The sequence below is a fragment of the Oryza glaberrima genome, chromosome 8 (assembly GCF_000147395.1).
Source record: "Oryza glaberrima chromosome 8, OglaRS2, whole genome shotgun sequence".
In the NCBI taxonomy this organism is placed as follows: Eukaryota; Viridiplantae; Streptophyta; class Magnoliopsida; order Poales; family Poaceae; genus Oryza; species Oryza glaberrima.
Window position 1 is genome coordinate 4,050,971 of NC_068333.1, and position 16,027 is coordinate 4,066,997.

At 40.7% G+C, this 16,027-nt stretch overlaps 1 protein-coding gene and 1 pseudogene across 3 annotated transcripts; one reads left to right on the forward strand and one right to left on the reverse strand.

Moving 5' to 3' along the window:
- Positions 1–724: 724 nt before the first annotated feature.
- LOC127781778 (uncharacterized) lies at positions 725–6,256 on the forward strand. 3 transcript variants are annotated; one of them, XR_008019061.1, is made up of 2 exons: positions 725–829; positions 1,586–4,532. XR_008019061.1 is itself a non-coding variant. In XM_052308814.1 (2 exons), exon 2 carries the CDS (start codon positions 5,745–5,747, stop codon positions 6,105–6,107), a length of 363 nt encoding a protein of 120 aa, XP_052164774.1. In that variant the 5' UTR covers positions 725–829; positions 5,734–5,744; the 3' UTR covers positions 6,108–6,256. The 3 variants fall into 3 exon arrangements, 1 of the variants encoding a protein (XP_052164774.1); XR_008019062.1 differs by having other exon boundaries at positions 2,095–4,532; XM_052308814.1 differs by lacking the exon at positions 1,586–4,532 and adding an exon at positions 5,734–6,256.
- Positions 6,257–9,082: 2,826 nt separating this feature from the next.
- The window catches only part of LOC127781777 (polyubiquitin 11-like), a 32,612-nt pseudogene continuing 25,667 nt past the window's right edge, over positions 9,083–16,027 (reverse strand).

Below are 16,027 nucleotides of genomic sequence, written 5' to 3' on the forward strand. Positions count from 1 at the left end.
TACAAATTTTGTGAGTATATCGACAAAATTAGTACTTAAAAAATAATATGTATGGCAAAGACGATATGATCGAAATAATTAAGTTGGTACATCAATTTTAAGTTAATTGTATTATAATAGCACCAACCTTACAAGTTGTTGTACCCGTATACTCACTTGTTAAGTTTTTCACTAAATCACACCCCTATCTTTTAATTGTTGCACTACAACACTCACTTCTCAAGTTGTTTTACTTAATTGCATCCATCTGCTAAATTGATGTATCATGGATGTAATTTACTATAGATTTTTTTAATTTTTACAGTTTTTTAAGTTATTATTGAATGCATTATCAAATCCTTGAAAGATTTCTTAATAGAGCTTTTCAACTAAAAGTTTAATTTCTTAATAACAACAGGAAAGTGCTCTGTACTGTTTTTGTGAACAGTATTTAGAAAAGATCTAGGACATTAATTTCTAATCTAATGGTGTATGTAGGAATGCTTAAATTGCCGTGGCTATAACCACTGGAGTTGATCCCAATCCGGGTCATGTGATATTGTGATTAAGCTGTCGGTTAGCCCCGGTCGCCTTGGGGAAGGGAAGCTTCCTGGAAACTACCTATACTACAATAATACGAAGATGAAGATTAAGATTACGGTAACCTGACCGGATGGTACTTGTACCGTAGGTCTTATGAATACCCGGCCTATGTGCCTCGTCCTAACCTACCTTTCCTCATCAACCAGGAAATTCACAAGAGTTTTTAGTTTTACGCTTTGATCTGCTTCTTCTCCTCTTCGTCGAAACCGCCTTTCACCTTAGGTCTCCAATAGGTTATTTTTCTGAGGTATCCAGCTTTCTTTCTCGAATCTCTTCCTCTCTATTCGATTTTAATTAGCCACTTTTAACTGTATATGGTTGGCTGAATTCGTTCTATGTACAGTTAACTCTTCCTCTCTATTCGATTTTAAGGGTCTGTTTGGCACAGCTCTAGCTCCTCTAGCTCCACCCCTCCTGGAGCTAGAGCTCAGCCAAACAGTTTCAGCTCCATAAAAAATTGGGAGTGGAGCTCTCTCATAAAATGAACTAGAGTTGTGGAGCTGGGTTTAGGCAGCTCCACAACTCCACTCCAGACCCAACTCTAGGAGCTAAATTTAGCAGTTGGAGCTGTACCAAATATATCCTAATTAGCCACTCTTTAACTGTACATGGTTGACTGAATTCGTGCTATGTACAGTTAAACCAATCCGTTTTCAGTTGGTAACAGTTGGTTCATACTATACCAATCTGTTTTAAGTTTACCCTCGGCTTCCTACGGCCGGCATCTTGGGAGATGTTTCGGTCTAAGTATGGCCAGTTTAATCGGTTTAGTTCAATTTACAAAAAGGCGGCCTTTTAAATTAAGTCGAATCTGTTTTCATCACTTCTCTTTCTTCTTTTTCTTTATCTACCCCTTTTTTTTTGGATAATAAGATCATTTGGGTTTGCAGAAGATTTCTTTTCTCAAATCTGTTGCCGGAAAGGTCGTGCATATGAACTTCCGCATACAGTTTGGTTAATTTGATCTATTAACTTCCGAATTCGCAATTAATTTGTGGGGCAGGAAGGCACAAATTTGGAACTACTCAGATCTTCAAACTTGGATATGCTCGTAGGCTTACCCAAGTCTTTTAGCGCTAATTATGCCTTCTCTGATACAGTAAGTATCCTTTACAAAAGCTGTTCAATCCTTTATATAAATAAAGGTGTTCTCTGAGAAGCGCAGGGGGAAAGTACATCTCTTCCCTTTCGAATTAACGGATTAGGAAAATCTATGTGTGGTTTTAGAAATTAATAGCATATTTTACATGTGAATCCTGCCATTAATCCTTTTATCATTTGCAAATTCGTTATTTTTTCTTCTTTGATTTTTGTCATTTGTATGTTCTACAACTTTTTGTGTCATTTTAAAAATCGAGTTTTTACTTCTCGTCAATTCGTCGACTGCTTATCAGTTGTATTCCGGGCCTTTTTACAAATTTGGAGGTCCATCTCTCTTTTACCTTACCGGAGGCTCCATCTTCTATGTTTAAGCAAACATGAGAAATATTGATTATTAGTATTCTTTTTCAGGAACAATTTGGAACAAACTGGCTTCCCAACGGGGATATGAAAAGAAATAAGAGTTCGAGTAGGCCGAAAGAAATAAGAGTTCGAGTAGGCCATAGTGATTATCTTATTATCCATTGATTGGCTTATCGCAAATAATTTTTTAATTTTAAATGTTATTTTTAGTTGATTTTTGAGAATAGGAGAAATATGGATTATTAGTATTCTTTTTCAGGAACAATTTGGAACAAACTGGCTTCCCAACAGGGATGAAAAGAAATAAGAGTTCGAGTAGGCCGAAAGAAATAAGAGTTCGAGTAGGCCGTAGTGATTATCTTATTATCCATTGATTGGCTTATCGCAAATAATTTTTTAATTTTTAATTTTATTTTTAGTTGATTTTTGAGAATTTGTATCGATGTCTGTATTTCAATCTTGTCTTTTAGACTACCGAGGGTAGTCTTTTTGAGAATTTGTATCGATGTCAGTATTTCAATCTTGTCTTTTAGACTACCAAGGGTATCCTCAATGTTTTTTTTTTTACATCCAACCATTTTTGAGAATTTGTATCGATGTCTGTATTTCAATCTTGTCTTTTAGACTACCGAGGGTATCCTCAATATTTTTTTTTTCACATCCAACCAGATATATACGGTCATTGAAATACGGAACTTAGCCCCGCAAACGACCTAATCTGAAATTTGCTCCTATGGAGATTTGAACTCAAAACCTTGGGACACTACTCAGGTCACTGTAAGTCTGTAACCACTAGGCTACATGTCCTTTCGTCAATGTAACCACTAGGGTATCCTCAATGTATATGTAACAATAAGCAATAGTGGTAGGGCCTAGTGCAGGAAGCACTAACTATTGGTAATACAAACATAACAAAAAAAAATGAGTATTAGATGTGGTCTCGTATCAAACATGGCAATGTGTGTGAGTGGTGGTAAGAGCAAGTTTAACAGTATACCCCACTACTAGCTTCAAATCATTTATAGCTAATGTAATAGACAATTCATACAATAGTTACTTACTGTACTATTAATACATGTTCCCACCTGTTATACACACATTACGTTTAGGAGTCTGTGCTGCAGCTGGTTATAGATCTATAGCCCGTTGCTATTCTTTCTCTTCATTTATCTCTTTAAAATATGTTTATAGCTGACTTATAGCCTGCTATTGTACCAGCTCTAAAAGGAGTATTAGATGTGGGTCCCATATCAAACATAGCAATGGTGTGAGTGGTTGCAGTGTATAAATAAATCAATAGCAGGGACTATCGTGGCCTCGTGGGTCACACCTATAAAGAAATATGCTCTCAGCTCTCTCTCCAACATACTCCCTCTATCCCATAACGTAGCAATCTAGTATGGGATAAGACATATTCTAAAACTATGAATCTAGACATGTCTAGGATGGAGTATAGAACAAAGACACTTATCTTCAACAAAAATTGGATAAAATTTTGGATACTCATGGCACACTTTTCATACTGCTAAACGGTGTGTTTTGTGCGAAAGTTTTCTATACTAAAGCTGCTCTAAAATATCCAAATTAATCTATTTTTCAAGTTTATAATAATTAAAACTCAATTAATCATACATTAATACCACATCATTTTGCGTAAAAAACTTGATCTTTCATCTTTTATCTTCAGGAGAAAAGAATATTAGAATGACAGGCGAGCCCCAACACTTTGTCCTTGTTTAGTTCCCAAAACAAAAACTTTTTACCCATCACATTAAATGTTTGGACACATGTATAGAATATTAAATGTGGGAAAAAAAACCAATTACAAATTTTTATGTGTAAATTGCGAGACGAATTAAGCCTAATTACGTCATAATTTGATAATGTGGTGCTACAGTAAATATTTGCTAATGACGGATTAATTAAGCTTAATAAATTCTTCTCGCAGTTTCATGGCGGAATCTGTAATTTATTCTATTATTAGATTACGTTTAATACTTCAAATGTATGTCCATACATTCGATATGTATGTCCATACATTCGATGTGATAACCAAACCTAAAATTTTTCCCCAACTAAAACAATGCCTTTTATCTCTCCACTAAAACCAGGTTCTATGCTAGCACCCATTCTTGGGTTAAGACCTAAAAAACAGCTGCAATGTATAGTGCGTTATCTAAGTCCCACACTGTGGATGCTCTCATATAACACATAAAGTTTTATCCATAAATTATTTTTATTGATTTGTTCACTTTTCAATGACTTCATCAGATGTGATAAGCCCTGTACATATATCAAGCATGTCGAAAAGTATGTAAAATAATGTCACTTTTATATCAGATGGTCTCAAAGACAGGAGAACGAAATTTTAGTCATTTATGTGTGGCTCGTTTATGAACAATTACCATCATCATTCCTCTAAAATTAATTAATTTTTCTTGTCTAATTCTTTGTTTGATGGAGTGGAAAAGGTCCTTATAATACAAAGAAGCAAAAAAAAAAAAAAACAACGGGCCTTCTCTGCACGCTAACCTTCAAAATTTACAAAAGTTAACCAACATCCATCTATGTTCAAAACTTCTTCAATTTTACCGGTATTTTGGTACATCATCTGTATTTGAGTCTGTTTTTAAGGTCGTTCACGTTTGGAAATACAGATTCAAAACCGATATTTTGGTACGTCATCCGTATTTGAGTCTGTTTTTAAGGTCGTTCACGTTTGGAAATACAGATTCGTGTTTGAGTCAGATTTTAAATTCGTTTGCTTTTAGAAATACAAAAGGATTCATATAAGAAATCTCTTTAAAAAAGCTCGCATGCTAACTTAAGATGAGAGTCGAACTCCTAATTGCAGCTCATGATTTTCTAAAAAAATTAGACGGTGAATTTTATCCTAACTAAACCATATAATAGTAATAAGTTTAAAATAGCATTCACCCGTTGCAACGCATGGGCATATTTTCTAGTAATACAAAGAAGAAAAAAACAACGGGCCTTCTCTGCACGCTAACCTTCAAAATTTACAAAAATTAACCAACATCCATCTATGTTCAAAACTTCAAATGCTAACATCCATCTATGTTCAAATGCCTTTATTTTACCTAGTTGCAGCTTTGGTTTTTTTTCCCCTTTTCTTCCTCACTCTCTTCGGGCATAGGCCTGTTTGGCCGATTGCGTTGTATAGGAAAAAAAAACTCTTTTTCCTTTATGTGTAATACTTTGGCGCATTCGAAAAAAAAATGCTGCACACATGAAATTATTTTATTTTGTGGGTTAAAGAAATAATTTTATTAAGCATTTACGTCTCTCTCTTCTCGATAATAGAAAAAAGTACTCCCTCCGTCCCAAAATATAACAACTTTTCACCAACATTCTCTTATAGACCACTTTCCTTATCCATAACTATTTTGATACCCAACATTTCAAGTTGAAACTTACGCTCAAGTTTGACTAACTATTAGTCAAAATATAAAAGACTGACCTTTTTTTTTAAAAAAAAATGAAACAAATTTACACGTTATAAAATAAACGTAGAGAGACGATGATGAAGCTTGAACGGAACCGCGCGTGCAGCATATTTTAGTTGTAGCTTAAGATTCCGCTCCTTATATTAATTATACCGTGACATCCAAATTGAGGTTGAAAAAAAAAATTCAGATTACCATTAAAAAAATCTTCTAATTGCAGGGCCGGCGCCGATGATGAGTCACCAGCTGGGTTTCGTCGTCACGCTTCTTTCGGTCAGCGCGACTGTCCTCCCGGTTGGCGTCGGTGGGGCCCACGCCCAAGTCAGCTATGTCCCACTCGTCGGGCTCGTCGGTGTCCTCGCCGGCGCAAGCCTCATCTTCGCCGGCGTCAAATCCAAGGCGACGGCGGCCAGCAATCCAACAGCATTCAGCCGCGACCTGTCCATGGTAGGCCTCCTCACTGCGGCGTCTGCAGTTGCGGCGCACGTCGCCGGCGTCGGCGGCGGCGGGCCGGCCGTCGCCTTCGTCCTCTTCGTGATGCTCCTGCTCGGCGTCGCCATGGTCATGCTTGGAATCCATGGCGGCCTCCACTGACACAGTGACACTTGTACAACAGTGAACAGCCAGCTAACTAACCATAATACTCCTAACATAGTATTATTAACCTTAGATTCGTTCTAACTAACCCATGATCTTGTGATCGCCTTTTTGTTGTACAAGAACACAAAATTGCCGCAATGCAATTTCACCACCTGATTGGCTATCTCTGTTGGGTTTTTGAATTTTTTGGTGATATATAGCTTTTCTTTCATGTTTTTTAAAATTTAATTATGTTTTTTCTGGATATTATCGTGGTGTTATAATTTATCTACGGAGAGATTTTTGAAAATTGCATGCAAGTTACATTAGAGTTACAATATAATTATATGCAAGTTACAATATAATTACACTATGATTATACTGTAATTACATCTATCAAATTTTTAAGAGAAAATTTGTCAACAAATATATAGCAAAATTCGAAGGACCACCTATACATTTGTCGACAAATTTTCTTCTAAAAATTTGATAAATATAATTATAGTACAATCGTAGTGTAATTACACTGTAACTTATATGTAATTACAGTGTAACTTGTATTAACTACACTGTAACTTGCATGTAACTATAGTGTAACTTGTATGTAAGTTTCAAGTAATTTTAAATCATTAGATCTATTACAAGATTTGTTCTAGTGAGGAAGAAAAAAATCACAACACACATATATGTGAAAGAATTCGTTCCCACGACCTCAATTTTACCGAAATAACATGTTAAGGAGAGATTTTTGAAAATTAAATACAAATTACATTATAGTTACAATGTAATTAAATGCAAATTACAGTATAATTACACTATAATTATACTGTAATTACATATGTCAAATTTTTGGGAGAAAATCTGTCAACAAATATATAGCAAAATTGATCTCTGTTTGGCAAGAGCTCTGCCCACCTTGGTTGATCAAACTTTGAATTTTCATGGGCGAAGATGAGGCCCATAGCAGTACGCTCAATAGGCGAGATATAGGCCATAGGCCCATAAGTCCAACAAAATGGGCTAAATGAGGAAAAGTTCGGCCCAAGTTTGTTCATCTACGCTTCTGAAACGAATTTGTCTTGAGTTGGCTCGAAATGTGCATTTCAAACGGTTTATTCAAAACTTGCCCGAAATCAGGGGGAAATAATAGACACCTCGCTAGGCTTGAATTTCATTGGCCAGTTAAGATTGTGAACCTAGAAACGACACAACAATAGTTTCGCTCATTGCAGGAACCAAGAAAAATGAAATGGAGATGGCCCAAAAAAGGTGGGTTGAACCATGTATAAATGGGAACAATTTTGAGGGGAGGATCTGTCGAACAGAAAGGGTAAACATTTCATCGACTCAAAAAATAATCTTCAAAAACTGACCGGTCCGGTCCGGTCGGAATTCCAAGGAGATCACGCAAAAGGCTGGTACAAGTCAAAACCCAACCGGAGTATCAAGTGGTCAGAACTTTTTCAGCTGCAGAGCTCAGCATTCGAAGGTTCATATGAACCCTAATTTTCAACTCATGGTGGTGGATTTGACTCGATGTGTATACACGTACGTGGCATGACCACGGATGTGAGCTATCATTGAAATTAAGTTATTGGGATGATCTTGAGGTGGTCAGAAAGTTGCTAGTACATAGTTTTAGTTTATTCACCATCAGCTGATGTTCTTTGCTACTATGTCGTATGAGTAATTCGGTCATCGGATGATCAACTGAAATTCTAACTAACATTTTCCGCTTTTACCCATTTTTGGATCTGTTATCCCAGATTTTTACCTCTTTTTTTTCTTTTTTCCATTTTTTGTAGAAGTGAAAAATCAGTCGTTGGCAATACACCTTGATTGGCAATGTTTACTTCCTGACAGAGTTAACATTCTTGTCATTATGTGACGGCTAGTTCATCTACTCTATCTTATCAGCCATTATTTGGTCCTTTGGCACACTAGTGAAAAATTCAAGCCAAAAAATGGAAAGTGATGACCAAACAGGATGGAGTACAAAATTGTACTACTCTAGCTTCATAAGTCAACCAATCGTTGGTTCCGACTTCCGAGCTGCTATAAGCCAATTCAAATTTGACTGCTGCTTATATAGGAGTACCATTTTAAATTCATTGTCGCCGTCTCGTTGGCATGGAAATTTCGTAAGAAATTCGTCCACTCACTACCTACCATGTCAGGTGTCGCTGTCCACCCTGTCAGGTGGCCGCCGTCGCCGTCGCTGGCCACTGACAACGAAGCCGAGTGGCCGCCGTCGGTAGCCGCCGGTGCGAACGACGGTTTTATGATCTTGCCTCGACCGCCCCTGATGGGCGCGTAAAGCGTAAACCATCCCCACCGTGGAGTTCGATCAGAGCTTCAACTAATAAACTTAATTTCTTTCTCTGTCTCAAAATATATAATATTTGGTTTTAATGTCTATGAATTTTATCTAACCAAAACTTCTTATATTTTAGAACAGATGGAGTATAATTTATTATTTTAAAATAAAGACTCACGATTTCATGTATAGATGAAAAGTCTACAGCAAATAATTCATTTTATATGGAGTAGAACATATACTCCCTTCATTTCATTTTAAGCGCATCCATAAGTTTATATGTTCAACTTTGATCGTCCATCTTATTTAATTTTTTTTATGATTAGTGTTTTTATTGTTATTACATGATAAAACATCCATAGTATTTCATTAATGACTTATGTTTTTTAAATTTTATTAAAAAATTTTAAATAAGACGGACGATTAAAGTTGAATATAAAAACTCAAAGTTGCACTTAAAATGAGACAGAGAGAGGGATAAACACACGTATCTATATTCACTAGCATATCTCATGCATAGTTACAGCCCAACTAGACAAGACAACAACGAGGATCGTATTATCGGCTTATAGACAAGACAGACACCACTTTTCATTTTCTTTATTTTTCTCTCTTTTTCATAAGCTTATAATTAACTTATAGCCTACTATTAAACTTACTATCAGATAGAAAATAAGAAAAAATATATATATTATGTCAAAAAACAAGCTCTTGTGTACTCTTTTCGTGCTAAATAAATTTAAGTTAGGAGGGGATGTAACTTAGTAGGGTCACAGGTTGAGTTGTTTTTTTTTTTTTTGACGGAGGGGTAGTTGCGTCCATCAGCAACAGTGGTTTGTGACAAGAGAAAGAGAGGAAACAAACAGAGCGAAGAAAAAGAAGCAGAGCACCGGTTGCGTGGCGCTGAACATGACTCCGGTCGCTGCCGACGACGCGGCGATGGTACCCAACACGGCCAAATTCCGACGAGCGAACGCAGCCGCCATGGCGAGCACGGTGCAGCTCCGGCTCACGTCGTCTCTGCTGGTGAGGTAGACGCCGGCGGTGATCAGGTTAACTCCGGCAACCGCAAGAGCCCAAAGAAAGAAGAGTTGGAGGTCGCCAGCGTCGCCGGCGTTCACCGCCACGGCGAGGGAAACCATGGTGACGGAGAGGCCGACGGTGGTCGCCCAGTGACCCCAGCCGCCGGAGTCAGCAGCACGCGCGACGTCGCCGCCGCCGCCAGCGCCTCCGCCGCGGAGGCGGAGCGCGAGGTGCAGGTTGGCCTCCTTCTTGATGTCGTACTCGGCGAGGGTGCGGCCGTCCTCGAGGTGCCGGCCGGCGAACATCAGCCGCTGCTGCGCCGCCGGGATGCCCCCCTTAGCCTGGATCTTGGCCTTCACCTTCCCGACGGTGTCCCACGGGTTCACCTCGACGGCGAGCGGTCCGGCCGTCACCGTCCTCACGAAGATCTGCATCGTCCCGGCGCCGTCGCCGGCGCCGCGGCGGCGGAGGTGGGGGACGACGTGGTCGGTGAAGAGCTGATCGAGCGTGTTACCCCGGACGACATCCCCGGCACCAAACCCGAGCCGCTTGCCCTTGCCGGCGCCGACGAAGCCGAAGCCGAGGCGGCGCTGCTTGGCCGGAGCTGCACCGCCGCTCCCGACGTCGCCGACGGTGGCGATGCGCGAGTGCGACGGCTCCACCTCATACGTGACGGTGCTCATCTTGAATAGTGAATACAGTAGATAATTACTTTAGTCGTTGCGCAACAGATAGCTACTAAGTAATTAGAGCTTAAATTGGAGTAATTAACAAAGAGAGATTAGCACAGGATGTAATTAACAAGGGGGTGATCGATGGAGACTACGTGATGGATACGGGATACCTCGAAATGGTATTCAATGCGCAATTTATAAGACATCAAGACATTTGATTATCGCCGTGACGTGCATACGAAACTTGATAGGTAAGCTATGGGTAATTGTGAATTCGTGATGATATCTCCCGTAGGAACGAACCTTCCTGTAGTCTTCGTTTGTCATTATCAAGCTCAATTACAAGTGGACACCCATGGCAAAGAAGAAACACCACGGTGGTACTCGAGTAAAAAAAAGAGCTTTTGTAATTAAGATACAGTTTTTTTTTCTCCATCTCCGTTAGCACGCTTTTAAACTATTAAACGGTGTGTTTTGTGCGAAAACTTTTTATATAGAAGTTACTTTAAAAGATCAAATAAACTTATTTTCAAGTTTGTAGTAATTAAAAATCAATTAATCACAAATTAATGTATTTCTCATTTTGTGTGCCCTAACTTCATCTTCCTTAGATTTAAACGGATGATTTCCCACCCACGCCAAGGATGTCTTTTAAATCCTAACCATTCATATTAGATCGAAACATTCTATCTAGAGGCATTAGGAGAGGAATACATTTTAAACTTTTAAGAGGATAACAACTCATTGTTTGCATGTCATTTAAATAGTTATAAAAATTAGTAATATAGATTAATATGCGATATATCACTACTCTAATAAGGTCAAATTCGACTTTTACATGTTGCAGAGAAGAAACCACAACCGGTTAACAAGTGTGAGCTTGGATCAGGCATGGTTGGAGCATCCTATCTAAATCCTTAGGGCTTGTTTGGATATGATAATGAGATAAAAAAAGTGAGATTGGGATAGGAACATGAATGAAAGGGTTAGAAACTTAGAATGAAGTTGGAGAGGGAGAATGAATGGTTAGGATTTAAAAGACATCCTTCGCGTGGGTGAGAAATCATACCCCTAATAAGACCTTAACCAATTTACCCAAACAGGTTCATTTCCCCCCTACTTTGATAACCCTTAATCATTCAAATGGCAGAAATTTTACTAAAAATACTAAAGCAGAAACGTCCGGTCGCTCTGCCCTTGGGGCGGCGCGGGTGGCAAAACAAGCCATGCTGCCCTGCCCTTCTCCTCCGATCCCCCGCCTCACCGCCGCCGATAAAGCGACGTGGTTGCAAGGACGGCAGCGGCGGGGTTCTCTCTCCCTCGCTCGCGGTCAAGGCGATCGGGGCACTGGCAAGATAGGAGCTCAAGGCAAGGCGCTGGTGTCGAGGAGAAGCGGCCGGCGATGTCCAGATCCGGCGCCGAGGAGACCGGATCCGGTCCTCCCATGGTCGGATTTGATGCTCCCGGCGGCGGAGAGCTGGATCGGCGACGGCGGCGTAGTCCGGGCCGGCGTCGGCGGCGTGGAGCCGGGTCCGCGGTGGGGCGGAGGAGGCAACGGTAACCGGCAAGACAGAGGAAGCGGTGGCGGCAGTGGGGATACGGTGTTTGGCGGTGGGACAGGGGTTGTGGCAGCCAGTCGGTGGGCTCGACCGCGCGTGGCACTGCCGGAGCTGCCCACCCCCCAGCCGGCTCTAGCGAGCGGTCTGTCCTCTCCGACGGGGGAGGCCAAATCCATGGCATCGACTCCCGGCGACGGCGTCTGCATTAGGGGGGGATGACAGTGGGGCAGAAGGCGCGATGGCGCAGCCCCGGTGGCGGGAGGAGGCTGGAGTGGCGCGGAGGCACGGTTGGCCACGGTGGGAGACCGCTGCTAGAGGTTGGCGCGGGCGATGGCACTGAAGAGACATGGCCGACGACTAGGCCCGACTGTTGTGGTTGGCCGGCGTGGAGAGTGGGTGGTCGTGTGGTAGTATGCGCAGGCTGGCCGGCGGGGGGTGTCGATGTAGCTGTGCCCACGTTCCAGCAGAGGATAGTCGGTGGTGGAGCATCGGAGCAGTGGTTGGGGATAGGCAGGGGCGGGCAGCGGGTGTGAACCTAGCCCGGTTTCGGCTAGGCCGGCAACAACGGTGTTTTGGGAATCGTTTTCCCTCCTGAGGGCGTTGTCGTGCCGCCCTCCTCCTCTTCTGGGCTAACGGGTGAAAACCCAGTCTTGGTTCTCTTTGAGACCTCGATGGGCGGCGGCGGCGGTACCACCGTCACTTCTCTCCCTGGAGACGTCGTCTTGGCATGCAACCCCTTTGCCAAAACCTCCCAAGAAATTGGTGCAAGCTCGCTCTAGATGTTTGTCCTCTTGTGTTGGCGTCCTAGCTTATGCAGGTTGGCTACATTGGAGGGCCTATGGGGAGAGCGGTTCCATCTTCTCTCCCAACCTCTCTCCTCAATCCCAAAAATGTAGCTAGAGCAGAGTATTGTTGTTGGTTGTTAGGGTGGGTTTTGGGCATTCCTGGCTGTAGTTCCTTTGTTGGCCTAGCGGAGGTTGGTTACACTTAGTGGTGGTCGGTCCGGTGCTAGCCTTCTCTTAAATAAGTGTATTGGCGTTGTTGGTACGTGAGTGATGTTTTTTCTTCGTTTTCCTGGTTATGACCTCCCAGTGTCGTTGTCTTCTAATTTTTTTTCTTGCTCTATCAATATGAATTTTGTAATGTCTTTGGTGCGAGTCGTTAAAAAACAATAAATGAAAATATTTGTCGTCAATCGAAAACCGGAGAAGAAACCACACTTGTTTACAAATTAATATATGGCCAGCGCAAGAGCAGGGGCTAAACTAGAATGGAACGTAGTGGGGTTCCACTCGTATATTTTACCATGCTTTGGATTGATTTTAGCTTGACACAGCTGCTTAAGTTTGGATTGAGAAGTTGTATATATGACGAAAATAGATAAAGTGACTAGTATAACCTAAAAAAATTTCTGAACTGGCCGGGTTCTAGGCAACCTCTTGACATATGTAGCTCCATCCCTACGTAAGAGCACACTATATATTGATGTGTTTGACCGCTTGTAGGTTTAGTTCCGTACCTCCGTAGCAACATGGGGTAGCTGGTGTACGTACATACGTCTTTTTAATGGTGGGCACGCATAGAAACCGAAAGTTCTATCTTTCATTCAAAAAGCGACAAGTTCGTCGTACCTAGGACTAATTCACTCACTGGAGTACGTTCTTCGTAGGTAGTGCAAAATTCTGAATTCGCAAGCTCCAGCTCCAATTTAAGCGACAAGTTAGGGATGATATATATATATTTTTTTTACTTCCGCGGATTCGCAATTCTACAGTACTGACCTCCTGCATGCTGATGTGTGCGTCCCCGCAGAGACATCGACGTAACGTACACACTTGCACTCGTGTCGCCAATTACCCTCGTCAAACATCCGACGTCATCCGTGACGACACGGTATCGAGATGTGTGCCCGCCCACACGTGTACGTCAAGGTCGTCGTACGCGCGCCTCTTCCTCCCTATGCGCGACATGTCGGCAAATCCACCGGTGCATGCGTCAAACCAGTGGCGTTCCTAAGTAATAAAGGTGGTTGAATTTTAGATGTAATGAATGAGATCAGAATCTGATCCATATATAACTTTTTATACGTTACTGCTATATCTACTCCTACCTCCGTCCCATAAAAATTAAATTTATAAGGAATTAAGGATATATTATAAGGATAGACAAATAACCACAATAATCCTATTTAATAAACACAGTACATGCACACATTTCATATATAAACTTGATTAAAAGGAATGCTGAGATAATGGGTTAGAGATGGGATAGCAAGAAAGAAGATTACAAGGAAATTGTAATCAGTTTAATGGTCCCACGTCAATAGAAATACAACTTTTACAGGAGAAGGATTCAAAGGTAAAAATTCAATTTTTATGGTACGGAGGTAGTATGGTTTTAATCTTGGGTCAAATCCTAATGTGATCCGTTGTTTACAGTGCCACACCTAGCTACACTACTTAAAAAAGACTAATAGGTGTCGTCACTATAGGTGCCGAAACATCTAAAACCGGCACCTAAAATACCTTGCGCCCGCCCCCACGCGCCTAATATTTAAAATCGGCACCTTTATGTCCAAATAAGTGCCCGTTTTTAAATAAAACCGACACCTAAAACCTGTGTCAGAGAAAGGTGCCGGTTCTAGACAAGCAAACGCATAACGCGTGTATTGTGCTGTCAGATTCAGAACGCGTTGGGTTTTCATTTCGTTAAATTTGGGGTGTGTTTAGTTCCACACCAAAAATTGAAAGTTTGACTAAAATTGAGGCCGTGTTTAATTTACCCCCTATTCCCAACTTTACATCACATCATATCGTATCAAAAACTTTCCTACACACATAAACTCCCAACTTTTTTTTTCCAAACTCCCAACTTTCTTCAAACTTTCAACTTTTTTTAAAAACTTAACACACCCTGAAAGTTTGAAGAAAAAAGTTAGGAGTTTATGTGTGTAGTAAAGTTTTGATGTGATGGAAAAGTTGAAAGTTTAAAGAAAAAGTTGTTAACTAAACAAGGGCTTGATATGCTCCCGATTTTGCGTCCGATGAGTATTTACGTTGATTCCATTTCTCTTCAATCCAACGACTGAGCAACATAACCAGTCTCATCTTTTAACCAACGGATTTTCTATTTTTATTTTAATAAGTAAAAAATGTTAGTTAATTCATTGAGGTTATGTTATACCATGTAGAAGGTTTTATTGGAATAATTATTCTGTCTTAATCATTGAAAATAAACAAAATTTCTTAATGGAATGGTAGGACGAAATTTTTTTGAAAAAATAATCAAAAGGAAGTGTGGACAGAAAGATATTGGAACATATGACATAAACAGGGGAGTTCATTTTGGTCATAGTATTAAGAAATGGAATATATGCTAAAATATCCTCTTACATCTTGACAAAGCGTAAAGCACTTATATTATAAAGCTAGTAAGAACCGCCGTTTTTATCAAAAGCTTTGTGATTTACTTTCTGGATGTAACAAGGCAAGGAAAAAAGCTCCATGATTGTTAGTTGTTGGTACTTAGTACAAAAAGAGCAGCAGATTTAGCAGTTCGTGACTATGAAAATGCACTAAACAAGAAAAAACAATTTATCTAATCTAAACTAGCCAAACCTAATTAGAAATACGGAATTTTCCACTCGTTACCCGAGTTAACTTTGAGGTGGGGTTACCGCCAACCCACGTTTGGTAAATCCTGCTCGTCACACGTCGTCGTTCTCGGCCGTCGTCCGAGCGAGTCGTCGTCCGTTCTCCGTGTCGTACCTACTCCTACTAGTGTGCCTGTGCGCGCCAAATCCGCGTGGCATACTCCCTCCGTGCTAGTAAAGGAAGTCGTTTAGGATAATGTTTAAGTCAAATATTGAGAATATAAATCATGAATAACTCTCAAGTTGTTGAGTTTGAAAACGTAAAATTTATATGAATAGATTTATCTTGAAAAATACTTTCATAAAAAATATACATATATCACTTTTTAATAAATATTTTTATAGAAACAAGAAATCAAAATTATGTTTTGAAGACCATATTATTGTTCTAAACGATTTTCTTTACGAGTACCAGAGGAGTAGTAGCTGCCCCGCGCAATCGGTGTGGCAGTGGCACACGCTCGCCAGCCCAGCGCAGGACGCGAAACTGGACCAGTGCCACGTGGCACAGTAGCACTCACTCGGTCAGGTCAATCGGCCCCGTGCAATTGTCGCACACGCTCACCGACGCGCTTAGAGCAAGTATAATAGAGGGCTATAAAAAGGCTGAATGTTGAGGTGGATGAGAGAGGAGAGGAAAGAGATGAGAAACGGGCTGTAAGTTTACAGTCAGCTTAGGCACAGGAACCAACAAAATCTTTAATACAGAC

What these genes read in the sequence shown, in the direction of transcription:
- LOC127781778 (XM_052308814.1), top strand. Translation starts at nt 5,745, where the DNA reads ATGATGAGTCACCAGCTGGGTTTCGTCGTCACGCTTCTTTCGGTCAGC.